The sequence below is a fragment of the Pseudorca crassidens genome, chromosome 3, assembly GCF_039906515.1.
Source record: "Pseudorca crassidens isolate mPseCra1 chromosome 3, mPseCra1.hap1, whole genome shotgun sequence".
Classification (NCBI taxonomy): domain Eukaryota; kingdom Metazoa; phylum Chordata; class Mammalia; order Artiodactyla; family Delphinidae; genus Pseudorca; species Pseudorca crassidens.
Window position 1 is genome coordinate 109,714,884 of NC_090298.1, and position 19,294 is coordinate 109,734,177.

General features: G+C 55.9%; 1 protein-coding gene across 3 annotated transcripts; it reads left to right on the forward strand.

Annotated features, from left to right (window-relative positions):
- The first annotated feature begins 1,527 nt into the window (after nt 1-1,527).
- On the forward strand, nt 1,528-17,565 carry PDLIM4 (PDZ and LIM domain 4). Of its 3 annotated transcripts, XR_010942090.1 has the most exons (8): nt 1,532-1,698; nt 6,183-6,334; nt 10,105-10,186; nt 14,588-14,769; nt 14,992-15,155; nt 15,479-15,596; nt 15,728-16,698; nt 16,729-17,565. XR_010942090.1 is itself a non-coding variant. In XM_067731689.1 (7 exons), the coding sequence occupies exons 1-7, from the start codon at nt 1,606-1,608 to the stop codon at nt 15,930-15,932; spliced, it is 996 nt and encodes a 331-aa protein (XP_067587790.1). In that variant the 5' UTR covers nt 1,532-1,605; the 3' UTR covers nt 15,933-17,565. The 3 variants fall into 3 exon arrangements, 1 of the variants encoding a protein (XP_067587790.1); XR_010942091.1 differs by lacking the exon at nt 16,729-17,565 and having other exon boundaries at nt 1,528-1,698; nt 15,366-15,596; nt 15,728-15,869; XM_067731689.1 differs by having other exon boundaries at nt 15,728-17,565.
- Nucleotides 17,566-19,294: the final 1,729 nt, after the last annotated feature.

Consider the following 19,294-nt stretch of genomic DNA (forward strand, 5'->3'; position numbering starts at 1 on the left):
CAAGTCCTGGGGAGCCTCTGGCCTAAGGGTTCCCAAGAGACCATCCAGCAGCCAACTCTCTTACTGGCCCTTCCACTCGGTCCCCATTGAGCCTAAGTCTGTACAGAGCTGAGCAGAAACCTTCTCCCTCACAGTATTGAGAGCCCAATGGCTGGCACTCCCTGGATATGTACACATACACATACACACACACACACACACCCATATACATCCTCCCACACACACACCACTGCCACACACACCACTCATGTTTCTCTGCCAGCTGAACAGACAGCAGCACCCCGTCTCCCAGAGAGGCATCCATATTCCACCCTGAAGGGCACCCGCACTTCCTTGGACTACCCTAAGTCTGTGCCTCTCAAGCGTCCTCCTTCTTGAGGTGTTACAGATTCCATAGACACATCTTCCCCATAACCTGTTAGCATCCCAAGGGCAGCAGCCATAACAGAACTTGGACAAGAGGGCACACAGGGTTATCAAGAATGGCTAAGTTAGGGGCCCCTCGGGGTCTGGAACGACAGACAGTGCCGCCCTGATGTAGCCAGACCAAAGTGTCCAGGAGGGTCTGAGAGTGGTAAGTGGGGCCCTGGCTAGGCCATGGCACCTGCAAAGGCTGTTCCTGGAGGACAATGGTTGAGAGTGGAGAGAAGACTAGGGAGGGTCCCAAGAGAAGGGCTGCCCCAAATTCCACTCCCCTCAGTACTTTGCACACCTCCAACGTGGCACAGCCAAGACCCCAGCTACCCTAGCTGCTCCTTTTCTAGGTAGCCTGGGGAAACAAAGCTCCTTGCAAGGGAGGAAGGAAGGGGGTCATGTACGCAGGGATAAGGCCTGGAAGGACAGGGCAGCTGGAGAAGGCCTGAGTGTCCTGGGGAAGCAATGACACCTGGAAGGACAAGACAGGGCACCTTGCTTCTAAACTCAAGTCAGCGGTCACCTCTTTCAGAGAGCCTTCCTGACCTCTCCAAATGAGGTTGGATACTTTTTTGTTCCTGCTCCCATACTTGGCACTGCCCGCTGTCATCCTGGGTCTGTGACACTGGCCCAGGCCTGCTCAGGCCCAGGGCTCCCCATCAGTGCTCGTTCGCTGTTCAGAGGACTCCTCGCACTGAGGGGTGGGGTCGCAGGTTTGCCTGTCAGGATCTTGAGGAGGTTTCGGAGCAAGGCACGGCCCCATCCCCCATCTGGGCTGCCCCTGCCCCCCATCCTTCCCCGGGCTGGGGCGCCGCCCCGCAGAAGCGACTTCAAAGGGCCAGGCTTGAGCTTCCACAGCCGGGCTCCGGTCCGCGGCCCGCAGAGCGGAGGCCGGGGCAGGATCTCGGACGTCGGGGCCGTTCCAGTCCCGGCTCTCTGAGAACCTGGCGGGGGTGCCGGGCTGCAGGCGGCCGGGGCTGAGGGGCGGGTCCTCTGAGCCCCCCGAAGTGGGAGGGTCGGGTCGGCCGCGGGGCCAATCCCGGCGCGCGGGGAGCAGGGGCGGGGGCCGGGCGAAGGGGGGTACGGGGGCGGGCGGGCCAGGGGCGGGGCGCGGCGTCCAGGCGGCGGCGGCGGCGGCGGCGGCGACTCCTCAGTGTCCGGCTCAAGCTCCGGCCGCAGCTCCGGCTCGCGATGCCCCACTCCGTGACCCTGCGCGGCCCTTCGCCCTGGGGCTTCCGCCTGGTGGGCGGCCGGGACTTCAGCGTACCCCTCACCATCTCGCGGGTGAGTCCAGCGGCCACAGGGCGGCGGGGAGGTCCTGAATCTGAGACCCAGTCCTTACAGTCCACCCGGGACCCGGATCCCCGACGTCCTGGAGGCTCGAAGGCCAAGGGTTGGCCTCGGTGACCCACAGGCTGTAGAGGAGGCTTCCAGGCTGGGCAGCGTCGCCACAGCCCCCTCCCCCTCCCGCTGGGCCTACCTGCCCTTATCCCTTGAAGGATTCCCCCCAAGAGCTCACAAACCAGCCTCCCTGCTGGCCTCATTCTGGGGGACTCACTGCAGGCCAAAGTCATGGGCCAGAGATCTGGACTGATCTCCAGAGGCCCAGAGATGCTGCTTCAACCTAATGCAGCCTGAAAATTTCAAGCGAAATGACTTGAGAGACTCCGCTTATCAAGGGTCCCTGCCAGTAGAGCTGAGTGATCCCAAGGAGGTCTGGGGTCCTCTCTGAAACTGAAGAAAGAAAGATCCATCCAGTTCCCCACTCTGGTTTTGGTCAGTCTCTCATCCATGACCTCACTTGTCCTAAGGGGAAGTGACCAGGAGGAATTTTTGGCTTCCAGGGAAAGGAAGACTTGACTATGCAGTTCTGAGACCCCCTTGCCACAAGACACACAAGGCCAGGGGCCAGGATAACCTCCACCCAGTTCCTCAAGTTTCTGTGGCCATGCACTGCCCCAGGTTTAGGCAGAGGAGGAGGAGGAGGGGGCACCACCCCAGGTGGTGGCTAATCTGAGGAGGACAGAGGAACAGAGGACATGACTCGGGCCCTGTCAGAGGGGGGTACCCAAACTGGGAAAGACAGGATCCTGGCCCAGCCTTGGGGTCCCATATTTGAAGGGCCAGAAGACGGGACTCAGACGCTGCCCCTGGGGGTCCCAGCCTAGGGTACAGAAGAGGAGAGAACCCAGGCCCTGCCCTTGGGGGCTCCCAGTCTGAAGGGAAGAGAGAAGGGGACCTGGGGCCATCCCTTGACCCCATACAAGCTGCTCTGGTCTTCGGGGCCCTGTATCGGGGGAACTGAGAGCACCTTCCCCCTACCCTTCCGCCACCTCTCGCCATGGGGGCTGGACCAAGCTGGCTGGGCTTTCAGAGTCTTCTTTCCAGTTTAGGGGAAGGGGTGGGCACCTGGTGGAGCATGGAATCATGGAATCCCGTTTCTGGGGGCCAGGGTGACAGGCAGGCCCAGCTGTTCTGGGAGGATTCCCACATCTGCCCTCACCCCATGGCCACCAGGTCCTTTGGGGCTGAGTGAGGTGGGCCTTCAACACATCTGGGAGCCTTTCATCTCCCACTTCCCTGAGAGAGCCCTGCTGGGGGCCTGTGTGTGTGTGTGTGTGTGTGTGAGAGAGAGAGAGAGAGAGAGCGTGCACATCTGTGTCTGCCAGTGAGTGTCATGCTGTGTGTCCACCACCAAGGCAGGCTGTTGGGGGTGCTAGGCCAGCCGGCGGGCCAGCCACCCTGGGCGTGAGGCCGCTGACAGGCTAAGTGGCAGCGGCTGACGGCCGCAGGCAGCAGGGAGCAGAGACATCTGTTGCCCACGCGGCTGCCTGTCCGCCGAGGAAAGGCCTCCACACGTCACAGCGGCAGCAACAGCGGCGGCCTTGTTTGGAGCTAATCGGGATGCAGGCCGCTGGCAGGCAGACAGGCTGGAAAGGGTTTACCAGGAAGAACACCCCCGCCTTGTCCCCCCAAAGTCTCAGAGCAGCAGCTAAGGCCTGAGGAGCCAGGATGGCTGAGCCTGGGTTTGGGTGGGATCTGGGGAGATTTACAGGGCTGAGGAGACACAGGCCACAGCTTGCCCAGCAGGTACCTCAAGGGCAGGTCTACAGACACCGATTATATGTGGGAGTGTCCTCACCGAGGGGGTTCAAGACCCGACCCCTCCCATGCTTACGGGACTTCCCCCACCCAGTGGAGACAGCCACACTCAGACAGAGAGGAGGCTGGCTGCCTGGCAGAGCTGGGACTATGCAATCTCAGCCCACAAAGCCTCTGGGAGCCCCCCCAAACATTGCCCAGGGCTCCTTCCTCACAAACTATAGTGACTACTGACCTTGGAATCCTAATGGGTTGTTGCTACCAGGTCCCTAGAAACTAGTGCCTGGAATGAACACCACTAACTGTATGCCCAGCTCCCTGTAGGGGCTTTTTGCCTCTAGGCCAGGTGGAGTGACACAGGGGCTTTAAATGTAGCTGCTATAGGTGAAGGGGCTGGTTCACGCCCCAGCCTCCCAGCTGACTTCACCCCTCCCCTCTCTCTTCCTTCTGTCTGTTTATCCTGCACTCAGCAGCCAGAAGGATCAGCCTGAATTCAACTCTGTCCTGCGATGTCCCTGTTTAGAATCCTCTCGCCTGGGCCTACAAGGCCTGTAGGTCTGGTCCCTGCTTTTTCCTCTCATTTCATCTCTTCCACTCTCTCCTCACCGATATTTTGGTGATATTTTTGCCACAGGAGCCTGCTCTTACTTTCACTCCCAGATGAGCTATTACACATGCTGATCCTTCTACTTGGGACACTGTCTCTCCCCTCACTCCCTTTTGCAGAAAAGCACACTGGTTAAGAGCATAGCATTTGGAATTGGTTGGTCTGGACTGAAATCCTAACTCTGCCGTTTATCAGTTGAGTGTCCTGTACTTCTCTGGACCTTGGTTTCCTCATCTAGGAAATAGGCTTGCCTTGAGGACTAATGAAACAATGCACGTAAAGGCAGTTGGAAGAGTCACGGTTTCCTGGCCTCACGCCCTCTCTGACCAGAACTCCCAAGCTAACGGAACTGGCAGAGTCCCAGCCACCCCTGCTTTCGAGAACTTCCTCCACCCACAGGGGCCTGAATGCACCCCTTGTGCTGGCTGAGTCAGCCTGCAGCTAGCCACCCCCCTGAGGAAGAAGACTCCTCTCCAGCATGGGGACTGGGGCAAAATGCCCCATCCCCAAAGCCTCTCTTTCTTCATCTAAAAATAGGAATGAGAACAGCCTCTGTCTCATCAGGTGGTTGAGAGGTTGCCATGAGCTAGTTATGGCTAAAGCACTGAGCCCCTGCCATGTCACAGAGCAGGTATCCGTGTAGGAGAGGGGGCCTAGAGCAGGGCCTTGGGGGGAGGGTGGGATGGTGCCAAGTGGGTGCCTTCCCTGGGAAGACAGGCCTGTGTAGGTGCCCATGCCCTACAAAGGAACATTAGTGGTGGGCTGGTTGGCTGAGGGTAGCATGCTCCAGAAGAACATTCCTTGGGGCAGCCTATTTCAGGGCAGGTTGCTTGGCAGTACCCACACCAGGACTCCAGCCAAGGAGCTGCCAGCACCTCAGCTTTGTCCGCTCACTACAGAGAACTGGCTAAACTGAGCCTGACCCCGCCTCCAGGAGCTCCCACCCCAACAGGGACAGTGCCACTGACAGCTCTTGAGCCACAGCTTGAGAGGCTGGGAGGAATGAGGGTCCCTAAAGTCTCTTTCCAAAGGCTGTGCTGGGACCAGGGACAGGGTAAAGGATGTCCTGTTGCCTGAATTCCCTCCCGAGGCTGCTTACTTAGGCCTCCTGTGAGCTTATTCCCAACCTCATGTGGCACATGTCAAGGGACCGGCATTGTAGGAGGCTCCAGATGTGGACACTGCTTGACCCTCTGGGATCAACAGTGGCACTGGGGTGGCCTTTGTGCCTGTCCTCCAGAGGAAAGGGAGGTGAAATTGTGACCCGGAAGCACAGGCTGGCAGCTAAAAGTAGATGGCCCTCGACTTGCCTGGGGAGGTGACAGCACAGAATGAGGCACTAACAATGTTAGGGGAGCAGAGTGGTAAAGGGGGTGCACAGGGTACTGTGGGACCCCAGAGGAGAGGCTTCCAGGAGAAATGGCCTCTGCTGAGAGCCTGAGACCTGAAGGATGAGGAGGCATAAGCTGGTAATTAGGGTTTGGGGTCAAAGGAAAGTGTGTTCCAGGTAGAGGGAACAGCATCTGTAGCAGTGTGAAGGTGAGAGCTATCTGGTACCCGTGAGTACCCCCTTGACGTTCAGATGGTCTGGATAGAGTGTGGGTGTGTGGAGGTAAATGTGGAGGGGTGGGGATGAGAGGAAAAAAGGTCACTAAGGGTTTGAACATCAGGTCAAGGGGCTACTATGTGGTCTGTCTGGGTGGGGCAATACAGGGTACCTGTGACATGTCCATGCTTTGTATCTGCTGGAGAACACATATCCTTCTGTGTCCCTTGCATGTATGCAGGCTGCAAGAGTGACATCCCATTTGTCCCAACCCAGAGGAAGCCCCTCTCATATGCCCTTCATACCTCACCAGACCTCCAGGTGCTGCAGTTGGGCTTGTTTGGAGCAGAGGCTTCAGCAAAGCCATGTGGGAACTCAACTTGCCCACCCACAGGTCACATGGGCAGCAGGGCTATACTGGCCCAGTTCTGAGGTTGGAAGGGGTCTAGAACAGAGCCCGCAGCAAGGCCACATAATGACCAATGTCCAGCCATCTGGCTTGTCCATCCACAGGTCCATGCTGGCAGCAAGGCTGCCCTGGCTGCACTGTGCCCTGGAGACCTGATCCAGGCCATCAATGGTGAGAGCACAGAGCTCATGACACACCTGGAGGCACAGAACCGCATCAAGGGCTGCCATGACCACCTCATACTCTCCGTGAGCAGGTACGCACAGGGCAGGCTGGGCCAGGATGATGCGGGTGAATCAGGGGAGGCTCGGTTCTGGGTGGCCAACATCCTGGGTGAGCTGGGCCTCACACAGCCTCTCTGCTTCAGTTCCTGGCACCCCACTCCTATGGAGCAGCACTTTCACAGGGGTTTGACAGGCACTGTTTGGAGATGCAGGTGGCTTAAGAGAGGAAGAAGCACCCATTTAACCTATGGCTGGAACTATGTTGGGGGACTTATGGCAGGGGGTAGGCAGCCCAAAATCAGGGCTGAACTAAGACCTTGAGTAGCCTCAAACGGGGGGTGAGGTGTGTGTGATTTCAGTCCTTTTCCCACCCACGAGTGACGAGCTTGATGACCAGTTCAAAGAATTTTATCGTTCAACACCTTGTTTAACTGTCAAACCAACTCGATAAGGTAAAACCTAATATAGTCTCCACTTTACACGTGAGACAACTGAGACTCAGAAAGTTTGGAGGGTGCTTCAAGTCACACAGCAGAGCAGTGGTGAAGCAAGATCTGACCTCAGGTCTCCCTCACTCCCAAAGACTCCATTCCTTCTGCTTGACTGCTGACCACTTCTACGAGCCCCACAGCTGCCCTGCCTCAGCTGTCCCCACTATGGCCCAAACCTCTGCCCTGCTTAAATCTGGATGCCGTGGACGGTGTAATGCTATACTGCCCATCAGGAAGGCGAGGATTGGGGGGTCACCAAGCCCCACCTGTGCCCTGGACATGCTCCAGGATGGAAGGTCTACCTGGGGCATCTCCAGCCTTGCTCAGGCTGATGGCAGTCGGCTGGGTCCGGGCTGGGCGGGATCTCCCTCCCCCGTCTTGCCTAGATCCAGGGAAGTCAGACATAACTGCTCACCTCTGCCACGTTCACTGTTAACAGCGACTTTCCACAACCCCATGTGGGTGTGTGTAGGTGAATCCTCCCCAAACCACAACACGGCTAACCAGGCCTTAGAGCCAGCAGGGCAGGGTGTAATCCATGGGCTCAGAGCCGTTAAACATGGTGGGAAGCCTTCTGAAGTAGCCCCATTTATGTCTGGCCCAGGTCCGTGTTGAAGTCAGGACCCTGACTCTGCTCTCGGCGCTGAGTGGGCCCAGCTGCAAGTCCAGGGCCTTGTACACTCCACCTGGCCTGCAGTGAGGAGGCTCTGTCCTGGGAGTTCAGCAGAGCTGGCCCTCTTCCAGACTTTTTGGGTTCTTAGGCTCACCAGATGACCTCTGTGAGCCTGGGTTTCCTTCTCCATAAAGCAGGATCACATTCATCACCCTCTCTGAGACCGAGGTACAGGCTGTCTGGGGGAAGCATCAGCACTGCTCTGCCCACGAGGGGCCTCTGAGGCCACCCAACTTGGCTGGGTTCCTGGGCCCTGATTCACCTCTGGCCTTGTCTCTGCATGGCTGAATAAGGGAAGCCCTGATAGTAGTGGGACAAGGGGCAGGGGAGGCTCACAGGGGGCCTGATTCAGGAGGTCCACAGAGGGAATGATGTCAGGGGAGGGTAGCAGGGTGGGGGCAGGGTGGAGGTCCCCCTTCCTTCCTTCCTTCCTTCCCTGGCCATTTGTTCCAAGCCAGGCATGGATGAGCCAGGGGTCCACTGACCTGTTCCACACTGGGTATTTGAGCCCCCAGATGCTGCCTGGCCATGGAGCAGGTGAGAGCACACTCTCTCCTATCACAGATCTGGGTTCCAGTCCCAGCTCTGCACTTGAGAACTGTGTTGTCCTAGTGATTTAATATCAGAGCCCTTAGCTTCCTCAACTTCAAAATGGGGGATCTGGGATTGAGTGAGGATGACATACAGTGTCTGCTTCGTCAGGGTGAAAACCTGATGTCATGTCCCCCAGCCCCCATCCCTAATTCTCACACATGCAGATTCTGGGGGATCAAGACACAGGGGCCACCTTGATCTTCTGGGCCAGCATCTCTTCTCCTGGGTGCCTTCTCACCTGCAAGGCCTCTGACCCTGCTCTCTATCCTGCCTGTCATGCCAGGACTTATGCCTGAGCCTCCAAAGACAACCCCCAACATGGGGTCTGTGGAAGATTGGCCTGGTGAGCTGCTTGGAGGGAGCTACTCTGTGCCAGCGCTCCCAGAGCTCTACCTAGGCCAGCTTCCCTACCTGCCCTCTTGCGTACAGAGGGCTGTACTCCTCCACAGACTTCTCCACAGGATGAAAAGTGAAGTAAAGGCCCAGCTTCCCCGCTATGCTTACTTTGTCTGGAACTCAGAGCCAGGTATCCAGCAATCCAAGCTAACCCATACTTTCTGGGCATGTTCTGTAGGTCCAGGACCTTCCTGGCATCAGCTGCAACCCTGGGGCCTCTGGTGAGGTCCCTGTCACCTATTACATGGGATACAAGATGGATTTGTACAGCCCACCCTTTGGTGGGCTTAAAGATGGCAGATGGAGCTACCTGCTCAGCCTAAAGTGTGGAGACCTGGGGGTGGAGGTTGACACATGAATAAGCCTCTCATTCCAGTCTTATGCCTTTGGACCACTCTGATGGCTCTGGGTACTTTGTACCCTCTGATCTTCAGACCGCAGGCTTGTACTTCTCTTCTGGGCAGGACTTCAAGGAAGTATAAGGCCAAACAGCCACACAAGATGTCCTAGGTTTATTCCAGCAGAGTTCTGAGTGCATAGAGACCATAATTAGAGCTGTGAGTTAGGGCAGTCAGTTGGGAGCCTGGCTGAGGGGGCTGGAGCCAGATGCCAGTGGGGGATAGAACAGCAGAGCCTTGGGGCCACAGGCCTCTGAAAGGCTGTGGAGAAGAGAGGTAGCCTGCAGGGGACCAAGGAATGGGCAATGGTGAGGAAGAGCAGAGTGAGTGTGGACTACACGTGTAATCAGATTGTTAAAATCCTCTGCTGAGTGGGGGGACAGGGGCAGGGTTGAGCTGCTAGCCCAGTGGTAAGACCCCTGAGAAGACCCAGGAGGCCCTGTGGGGCAGAGTGGGGACATTATTCCCCTTTGGTGTAACCAGCCTCACTCACACCCACCTGCCAATCCGGGGTCCACACACCCTCCTGGCCTGCCTTGTCACAGGACTACTCAGTGGCAGGACTGGGCCCCAGGCCTGTAGCCTCTCGGCCCTGCCTGCCCCCACTTATGGCAGGTTTATGATGTTTTTCTCCCTCCTGAGTGGTGTTTGGCTTTTGGTTTCTATGGCGAAGCAGGAATTTCCTAATGGCCTGTTTCCCATCTGGGCTGGGCAGACATTGATGATGACTCTGCCAGCGGCAGCAGTCAGGGAGGTGCACCCCTCAGAGCCTCCATTCCACTTTTCCTGGGCCCACGGATGCCTGACTCCCAGGCCCCATCAGAGGCTGTGAATGGAAGCGGGAGGAGTGGATGGGCTCCTAGCTGATCAACGTGTAAGGCCTGGCTTGCTCCGCCATGAGCTTGGCCCTCTTTATGCTGAGCTTCCATAGGCCACAGAGAGGGTGGAAAGGTGGGGAAGCTGCAGGGCTTCCTTTCTAGGAATCAGACCAGAGGGGGAAGGAGCAGCTAGTGGAGAAAGGGCACACAGCCTATCCCAGGTGAGTGGCAGATCTAGAGTTGTGTCTCCTTGCCACGAAGGCCAGCATTCTGGCGCAGGGGAAAGAGTTGGGGTAGTATCCTTATCCATGCAGGGTACCAAGCCTGGTCCTGGGTGGGCCTGGGCCCAGACCCCAGCGCTTCTTGGTCCTAGTTCCCAGGCATGGTGGGCTAGTAAGCAGAGATTTCTGACAATCCTAATTCCTGCCACAGGCCTGAAGGCAGGAGCTGGCCCAATACCCCAGAGGACAGCAAGGCTCAGGCACACAGGATCCACATCGATCCCGAGGCCCAGGTATGTACATACACCACCTGGCCTGGCCTGGCCTGGCCTAGCTCAGAGCAAGCCCAGGGCAGAGAGGCCGGGCCTTGTCCACGGGTTTAACTGCATTGGATGTCCTCACTGCGGTTCTCAGAGACTGAAGCAGAAGGCTTCTCTGGGCTCTGTCCATGCCCCATCAGGGGCTCCCAAGGTGACGGGTACCTGCTGTGGGCTCTGTCAGTACGCTAAGCAGTCCTGGATTCTGGGACAATGGTGCCTGTGGTGGGCAGGGACTGGGCCAGGCCTTGGCTCAGGGCTACCACTTACCCAGCTGGGTTTCACTCTGTTGCCCAGTGTTGCCAGATCAGGAGGAAGTCACCAGACTTGGGGGAGGGGTGGGGGACAGCCATAGGCTGTGGAGTGACCTCAGGCTATGGGGCACTCTTCTGTCTCATCCTAGCCTTGGGCACCTACCTGGCCAGAGCCAACCTTAGAATATAAGGCACTGCCTTGCCCTATCCAAGACTGAAGTTTTCTCCTGGCCATTCCATGATCGCAGCTAGCAGACCTCAGGCTGCAGGCCTGTCTGCTCTTCACCTTTCTGTGTATGACAGGAGTCACAGCTATGGTGCTGTCCTCAAGGAGCATGAGGTGGAGCCAGGCTGCTTTAGGGCCTCATTTTTCCATGGGCTTGAGGGGTGGCCAAGTGGGCAAAGCTGAGGTATCCAGAGTGAACTCGTTATTTCTGGGCCACTGAGTTTGGGCAAGGCGGAGACTCGACTGGTCTATGATGGAGCCTGAACTTGGGACCCAGCATGTGGGACCATGGCCCCCAGGGCCTGCTCATATCCACTCTCTCCCCACGGAGGCTTTGCTGTACCAGAGGGAATGATTTGCCATGGCCTCTCCCTCACCCCCTATCCTAGTCCCCATCTTTCTCTGACATTTGTTCCCTACCTTGCTTTTGCTGGCATCCCTGAGGCCAGGTGCTTACCATACGCAGGGAGTGCCCATTCTGGAAGGGGAGAGGCACCTAGCAGTTCTGGGATGGAAGAAGCCAGGGGTCAAAGGAGTCCAGAGTAGGTATCTGACTCAAGGGGTCAGAGAGGGCTCCCTGGAAGAGGGGGTATCCAAGCCAAGACCTAAGGGTCTGGAAGAATAAGGGAGGCAAAGGGGCATGGAGAGAAGTGTGCCACATACAAAGTGAAGCACATACAAAGGCCCAGAGGTGAGATTGTGCACCGTAGGTTCAGAGAAAAAAGTCCCAGGTGTGGCAGGGGGCAGAGGTGAGGGCTGAGGGCACAGAGAGGCTCTCGGTTTCCTCTACCCAGGACCTCAGCTGTTCTTGAAGAGATTTGTGGCCACACCTGGGTCTCAGAAGCTTGCTCTGGTAGTTCCATGGACCCATGGGGACAGGGGCTGGGGGGCATAGACAAATCACCCAGGCTTGACATGGGCGAAATGAGAATAGCGTAGTATAGGCCCCCAGCTCATGTGTGAGCCCGGCTCTCGTGTGTAAGTACCAAGATGGATAGGACAAGGGGGCCTGAGCTTTGGAATATGAAGCTCAAGTCTGTTGAGTCCTCCAGGAGAGGCTCTGGGCCAGTGGGGCTGGGGGCTGGAGAACAGCTCCCTCTGTCCCACACTTTCCCTTACTGACCTCCTCAAGGGCCAGGCTGTGGGGCTCAGGCTGGAAGCGGGGGGATTTTCCACAAGCAACAGGGCAGCCCCTCAGCTGCTGCCCCCCTTTCATACTTAAAAGGTCATGAGCTCCATGGAAGGGGGGACAGAAACACCCACACCCAGCCCCTGTAGGGCCGTGTCCTCAGTAACACAGGTACAGGGCCCATTGTCTCCATACTGCTCCCACCCTCTACCTGCAGGGGGGAGGGCGGTGGGCCCAGCTGGAGCCATCACAGGAGGGGAAGACGACAGCTGGCCCTAAGACCAGCACAAGGTACCCTGGCACTCATCAACTGGGGCTTCAGGCCCACCTTCCATATAGAGTCATTGGAGTCTCCTTCTCTCAGCCCTTACATGGGAACACAGCCCAGAGTGGAGGAAGGATGGTGATCAGAAAAGGTTTCCCAGAGAGGGTGGCATTTGAACTGAGAACCAGGTGATAGGTTAAGGCAAGCCAGGTGCAGCAGGCAGCGCAGGACTCAGCCTGTCCTCTCCAGACCAGCAGGGAGCTAGAACTTGGCCTCTGGGAGGTGCCACCTGCTCACCTGGATTTAGTGCCCACCTCTGTCCAAGTTGAGTGTCCTAGATTCTGACCACAGTCATACTGGAGCTGATGAGCAAGCTAGCAGTTACCCCCATGCTGCTGACTAGCCCACTGAGACTTCAACAAACAAATCGGCAGCTGGCGGGTACTCAGACACGGGGAACACATGGTACCAGGCACACCGTGGAGAAGGGAAATCCAGGAATGGGGGCTCAGGAATGCCCATGACAGCCATTCATCCAAAAATGGATGTGTGCCAGGCACTATGCTAAGTGCTTTGTATGCAACTGTCTCATTTTATCTCCACGAGGAACTTATGATAGAAACCATCATCCCCATTTCACAGATGAAGAAACTGAGGTTCAGAGAGGTGATGTAACTTGCTCAGTGAGCGAGTGATAGAGCTGAGACTCAAACCAACACTGAGGTCACCACGTGTGTCCTAACCACTGAGTTCAGACCTAGAGAGGCTGCTGCATGGGTGGCCATGGGAGGGGCAGTGGCTCTGATGATCCTGCAATAAACTCCCACACCCTGCTGGGTGGGGGTCAGTGAGGGCTTCCTCCCTCCAGGTCCCTCCAGCTCCCCCTTCCTGTTGAAGCCTGTTCTGTACGGGGCCCAGCCCTGCCCCCACGGCCCATGGCCCATCTGGTCCCCATTAGAGGCCAGGCCAGCCCCAGCCTGCCTGCCCTGCAGACACATGTGTGAGAGTGCTCAGGTTTCTCAGAGGCTAAGGCTAAAGGTTTTTCTGCTGCTGTTGCCTCGTTGATGGGGGCCCACCTGGGCAGTGAGAGACCCCCTCTCCTTTGTCTGTTGGGGTGGGAGAAGTTGGGACACCACCCCCATTCAGTCACTCAGCTGCTAGTTTGCCCATTCCTCACGCCCCTGCCCAGCTCAGAGCCTGTAGAAAGCAGCAGCTTGGGCAAAGCCCTGCAGGCTCAGCTGTGCCCCAGCTGGAGGCTGACCGAGTCCAAGGCTTGCTCTTTCCCTCTAGGGTAGGCGTCCTTTCCTCCCCACCTAGCATCCCTGTTCACACTGTAGAGGGGAGGAAAAATTTACATGTCACCTCCCAGACTGAGGCTGAGAACAACTTCATGGCCTGGGCTCTTGGGCCCCACCCCAAAGTCAGGCTGCTCTGGCCACCAACTGTGTCATGGAGGTCACCATGGTCATCCCCAGTATGACCAGCACTGGCTCCGAGTATATGTAACTGTGTCTGTGTGATTAGGTGTATGTAGGTGGAGGACTGGCTGGTGCCTGTGTGTTGCCTTCATGCATGGGTATGTCTGTAAATGTACTTGTGAGAGTGTGCATGCCTGTTATCACACTGCTGAGGACAGGCTTGTGTGCCTGCAAGCGAGGGGCAACATGGCCCTGCAGCGACAAAGATCTGAGGTCCCAATTCAGAAACCACGCCTGCAGAGATCCTGACCTCTTCTCATGGACTGAGGAGGCATTTTCAGGGCATTCTTCCTCAAATGTTTCAGCCGTGGGCATCAGGCTGGCTGTGGGGTGGTGGTGTGGGGAGCTTTGAGCCCTGGCCAAGCCTTTGCCCCTATCTGCTGTGTCTACGGAAGGCCACCTATTTTGGCCTGGGAAGCAGGAAATGGGGGAAAAAATACAGGCCTGGAGGGGGCTGACCTCACAATGGTACCTTTAAACCTCAGCCTGCTCCCACTAAAGGGTCTTGGGACACAATGATTGATGACCCTTCCTGGCTGCAGAACAGGAATTCCTTTTTTGCATTCCCAGCCATGGGCCCATCCAGTACCCAGCACAGTTCTGACAGGGAAGACTTGGTATCAGGACCACCTCTGCAAGGAAGCCATACACTCAGAACCAGACATGCTGGCCTTAAAAAGCTTCTTGGGATGGTCCTGCCCCAACACTGTCCCCCATGGGCACTGGTAGTCAGACCCACCACAGGGCTCATGAGCCAACGTTGAGTCTCAGGGACTCAGGTTTTTGTGTCTGACTTTCCATGAGCATTTCTCATTTCTGCAGGGATTGAACCAGGCCCAAGGCTCAGCCTTTCCCCACAAGCCCCTTCCCTGACCGGGCACCATAGCCGAGAGATGCCCGAGCAAGAGTAGCCAGCCAACACCCAAGAAGGCTTGGCATAGCAGGGCAGGGGTGGGTGTACAAGGAATGGCCAGAGGGCCTACCCCAGAGGGTCTCCCAGTGCCTCAGGCTCCTCTCTCTCCTAGGATGGCAGTCCAGCGACAAGCAGGTGGCCCTCAGCCACGGGGCTCGGGCCAGAAGATGGCAGGCCAGGCCTGGGATCTCCTTACGGGCAGTCACCTCGCCTCCCAGTCCCTCACAATGGCAGCAGCAGTGAGGCTACTTTACTGGCCCAGTTGGGCACCCTGCACGTGTCTCCACCCCACAGGTAGTACAGAGGCATAATCTTTGATGCCATACCCAGATCCCATTCTAATCCCCGAGCCCTTAAATCTCAGACCAGGTCCCATCCTGACCCTTAACACTTGATCCTTGGGTCTCAGCTGATTGCCTTCTGACTCATGAAACCACACCAGACCCTTGAGCTGGCAGAGTGAAGACTGGTACTGGTACTGCAACCCTGTCCCTTAGTGCATCTTCTTTCGCCCAGCACTGACCTGGCCAGAGGCCTTTCGCGGAGCCGCGACTGCGGAGTAGACCTGGGCTCAGAGGTGTACAGGATGCTTCGGGAGTCGGCCGAGCCGACGGCTGCGGAGCCCAAGCAGTCAGGCTCCTTCCGCTACTTGCAGGGCATGCTAGAGGCCGGCGAGGGCGGTAAGATTTTACCTCACCTGCCTTCCCGCTCCCTGAGGTACCGAACTCCGCTCCCCCAACCAGCCCAAGCCACGCCTTTGCGACCCCACGTCCGGCCTCCCGGCCATTAGCCCCGCCCCCCGTGTCCTCAGCGCGCTCCCACACACCTCGCTGCGCCCGGGCTTTCTCATTCCCACCCAACCCCTGTCGCCCTTCCAACCCCTATCCCAGTCTCTTTGCCGGTGGCTACGGAAGCAGGGCCCAGCCCCACACTCCGCAGAAATGAAGTTTTCCCTTTTCTGACCTCCGCACCGGGCTCTTGCCAACCGTGCTCTGGCTTTCAGGGGAACGGCCCGGGCCTGGCGGCCCCCGGAACCTCAAGCCCACGGCGGGCAAGCTAGGCGCTCCGCTGAGCGGCCTGCAGGGGCTGCCGGAGTGCACGCGCTGCGGCCACGGCATCGTGTGAGTACCTCCCCTGTCTTCCCCACCCGCCCCCCACCCCCGTGGTCCCCTGACCCCGCCCGAGGCCCTTAGTGGGGGCGTGCTCTCGGATCGGTCAGCTCCTGACGCTGTCCTCTCCGATCACCCGTCAGGGGTACCATCGTCAAGGCGCGGGACAAGCTCTACCACCCTGAGTGTTTCATGTGCAGCGACTGCGGCCTGAACCTCAAGCAGCGCGGTTACTTCTTTCTGGACGACCGGCTCTACTGCGAAAGCCACGCCAAGGCGCGCGTCAAGCCGCCCGAGGGCTACGACGTGGTGGCGGTGTACCCCAATGCCAAGGTGGAACTCGTCTGAGCCGCTCCCGGAACCTCCCATCCCCGCCTCTGCTTTTTTTAATGTCCCCGCGCACCCGTGTAAATATGTTTACGCCCTGCCTCTCTAATAAATTCCCTCTGCTTGACCTCAACCGTGTCGGTGCCCTGGCCTGCCTCCCTCCAGCACAGGCCATGGCTCCTGAGTGCTACACCTGTTCAGGTGCCAAGCATTTTCTTAGGCACTGGGTGCAAGGGGGAGCAAGACAGGTACTGTGGTGCCCTCAAGGAAGCCACAGCCTGGGTGGATGGCAGACATGAATCACAAGGGCAGTCCTGTTAATAGGGAAGCGAGGTCTGAGGTGCTAGAAGGGGACGTCACGCCAAAGGGTTTGACCTGGATGGAGTCAGGGAAAGTGTCAGCAGAGAAATAAGGGATGAGGGAGGGAAGAGCTCTACAGCGTGAGGATCTGTGTGCAAAGATATGTCAAAGGCGAGCACAGGCAGCAAAGGCCCCGTGTGGGCACCAGCACGAGCGCGGGCGGCCCCTAGCAGCTGCAGGAGGGACTGCCCCGCGGCGGATAGGACTGGGGAGATCACCAGTTTGGTTGGGGGCGGTATCTGCCTCCCGGCAATCTCAGCATTTCTCTCTTCCGGATTTCTTCCCGTCCTCTCCGATCCCCCCGCCCCCGCCCACCCCCACCCCCCCACTGTATTCTTTCTCCTTTCCCACTCTCCGCACCAGGGAGCGCGCAGGGCGTGTGTGTGTGTGTGTGTGTGTGTGTGTGTGTGTGTGTGTGTGTGTGTGTGTGTGTGTGTGTGTGTGTGTAAGATTTTAGTAGAAAGAAAAGAACACTCGCCTCCAGAGTACACGCCACTCCTTCTCCGAGGCCTGGCCTTTCACAGCTCGGTTGCACACTCCTGTAGAGACTCGCACTTTTAAAAAATATAAGTGATAGCAGAGTTGGTGAATTGTGGCTGTTCGCACTCGATGACGCATCCTGGACTCCGGGTCACGTGGATCTACCCTCTCCTTAGGTTGCTCGGAAGAGGAAGCAGCCTCGTTTATTTAGTGAGCCCCGAGTAATGGACGATTGTGGTATATTCAGTTCTGTACTATCACAGACCACAAAAGACTGTTAGTGTTGCAGCAAAAATAGAAATCTTCTGATAAACAAAGAAAATAAGAAACAATGAGCAGGCTGGGGAAACAGCATAAACAGGCCTGAAAGAATTAAGCAATCTTGGTTATACTTTAGCTGTTACTACTAACAAACACTTGTCCTTCACAAAGCTAAGCAAAACCAATTACTCTGATTCCATATGAATTGTACCCTGCACCTGGCACTTACTCTTGCTGCATTCTCTTGTAGCAAATCACCCCTCTTAGCTGTTTACATTTCAGAAAGAAGGTCGCAGGCCGATAACCCAGAGATGAACAGACCCAATTACCAGGCTGCCTGACGCCAGCAGTAACTTTTAAAATATTGGAAGAAGAAGAAGAATGCAAGACATTCACCACTTTGATCCTTTTCACTTACCCTGGACTGTGGGTTCCACCTATAAGACCCCCTGTAATTCCCCAGGACAGAGGGGCACAGTTCTTGAGGCGCTGCATGCTCTGTCTTCCCTTGCGCATGGAAGAAAAATAAAGCCATCCCTCTCTTCCTCCAAAATCTCTGTCTCTGTATTTCTGTTCGGCATTGGTGCACAGGAAGCCGATATTTCGGCAACATTACCGATTCACACTCTCATCATCAGCACGTGACAGTGCTCATTTCCTCATGCTCTTGCAACACAGGGTATTACCAGGTTTTTATTTTTCATTTTTGCCAATCTGATAAGTAAAATGCGATATGTAGTTACTTTAATTTGCATTTCTCTGATTACCAGAGATGAGCATTCATTCAACAAACATTTGTTGTGTTTGCTGGTGGGTGCTGAATGAACATGGAACAGAATGGTCTTCTCCCTCCAAGAATTCCTCTAAATCCTTCACTCATTTTTCTGAGGATTAACTTCTTAATGATAGATAGGAACTTTTCATATTTTTGCAAGAACCTTTGTTACTGGACCCTATTCCACTGAAATATTTTCTTATTATTGAAACTATCATATTGATTTAATTATTACCTCTTAAAGAGTTTAACGTGCTAATCTCTCCTCCTCGTTCTTCGTTTACAAACTTGCCAAGGTTATTCTCATACATTTCCAATTGTCCAGAGGTTTAGACTCAGTATCAGGCTCTGGAAAAACAGACAACAAACCCCTTTGAACCGTGACTGGGGTTGCCCTGATTCTAGAGACTCACTTGGGGAGAACTGGCTAGAATCCTTTCCTCCCAGAGAATACTGTGATCTGTGCTTATTCTGCATTTATTCAGGTTGATGAAATAAAAATTCAGATTTTAAGGCAAGACCAAAAAAAATTTAAACATAAAACTTTTTCTCTGCCCTTTAGCCTCCTCCTTCCCCCTAGTGTGCACTGCGCAGCTTCCATGTGTGTTAACTAGACCTCCCCAATGGCAGAAATACCTCCTCCACCATAAATATCAATTTTTCTCCTGGTGCCAGCCATGTAACTCTTAGAAGGTAACACTCCTTTCTCAATCCTGTAAGGGGTCATGATGACACACCTCCACTTGCCTTGTATGTGCCTACCTCTTTGGTGAACTTTATGTACAATGCCAGTGTATAATTTCCCTTAAAGATAGTGATTGGTGCAGAATAGACTGGTCAGACGACCTGGGTAAATACTGGGCCACACCTAGTGGGAGTTCTTAGCTTAAATACTTACTTATGACCTTATTAATGTTACTCGATATATTTCTTCTTTTTTTTTTTTTTTTAACTGGTACGCGGGCCTCTCACTGTTGTGGCCTCTCCTGCTGCGGAGCACAGGCTCCGGACACGCAGACTCAGCAGCCATGGCTCACGGGCCCAGCTGCTCCGCGGCATGTGGGATCTTCCCGGACCGGGGCAGGAACCCGTGTCCCCTGCATCGGCAGGCAGACTCTCAACCACTGCGCCACCAGGGAAGCCCTCGATATATTTCTTATATTCTGCCTATTTTGCCAGATTATTGTTTCTTGCATTACCAAATGTGTGACTGAGCCTCAGATAAAATTAATGATTAGGCAACTTGAAATGACTGACCAAATATATAGATCTATAAGATCAATGAGTGTGATAGTGTAACTCTAGATATGTGAAGAAGCAACAAGAGGGAACCATTTCCTGGACCGTAACAGACTAGTGAGATAGGCAGTCCAGAGGCCTTTAGTTACTGTTAACAGGGCCTAGTCCAGTAATAGCACATTGAGTGGCCTATCAATGAAATCCTCGACTGACCTGGGAATGAACATTCCTAGTGTCATGGGGCAAATTGGTCATGAAATGGCCCCCA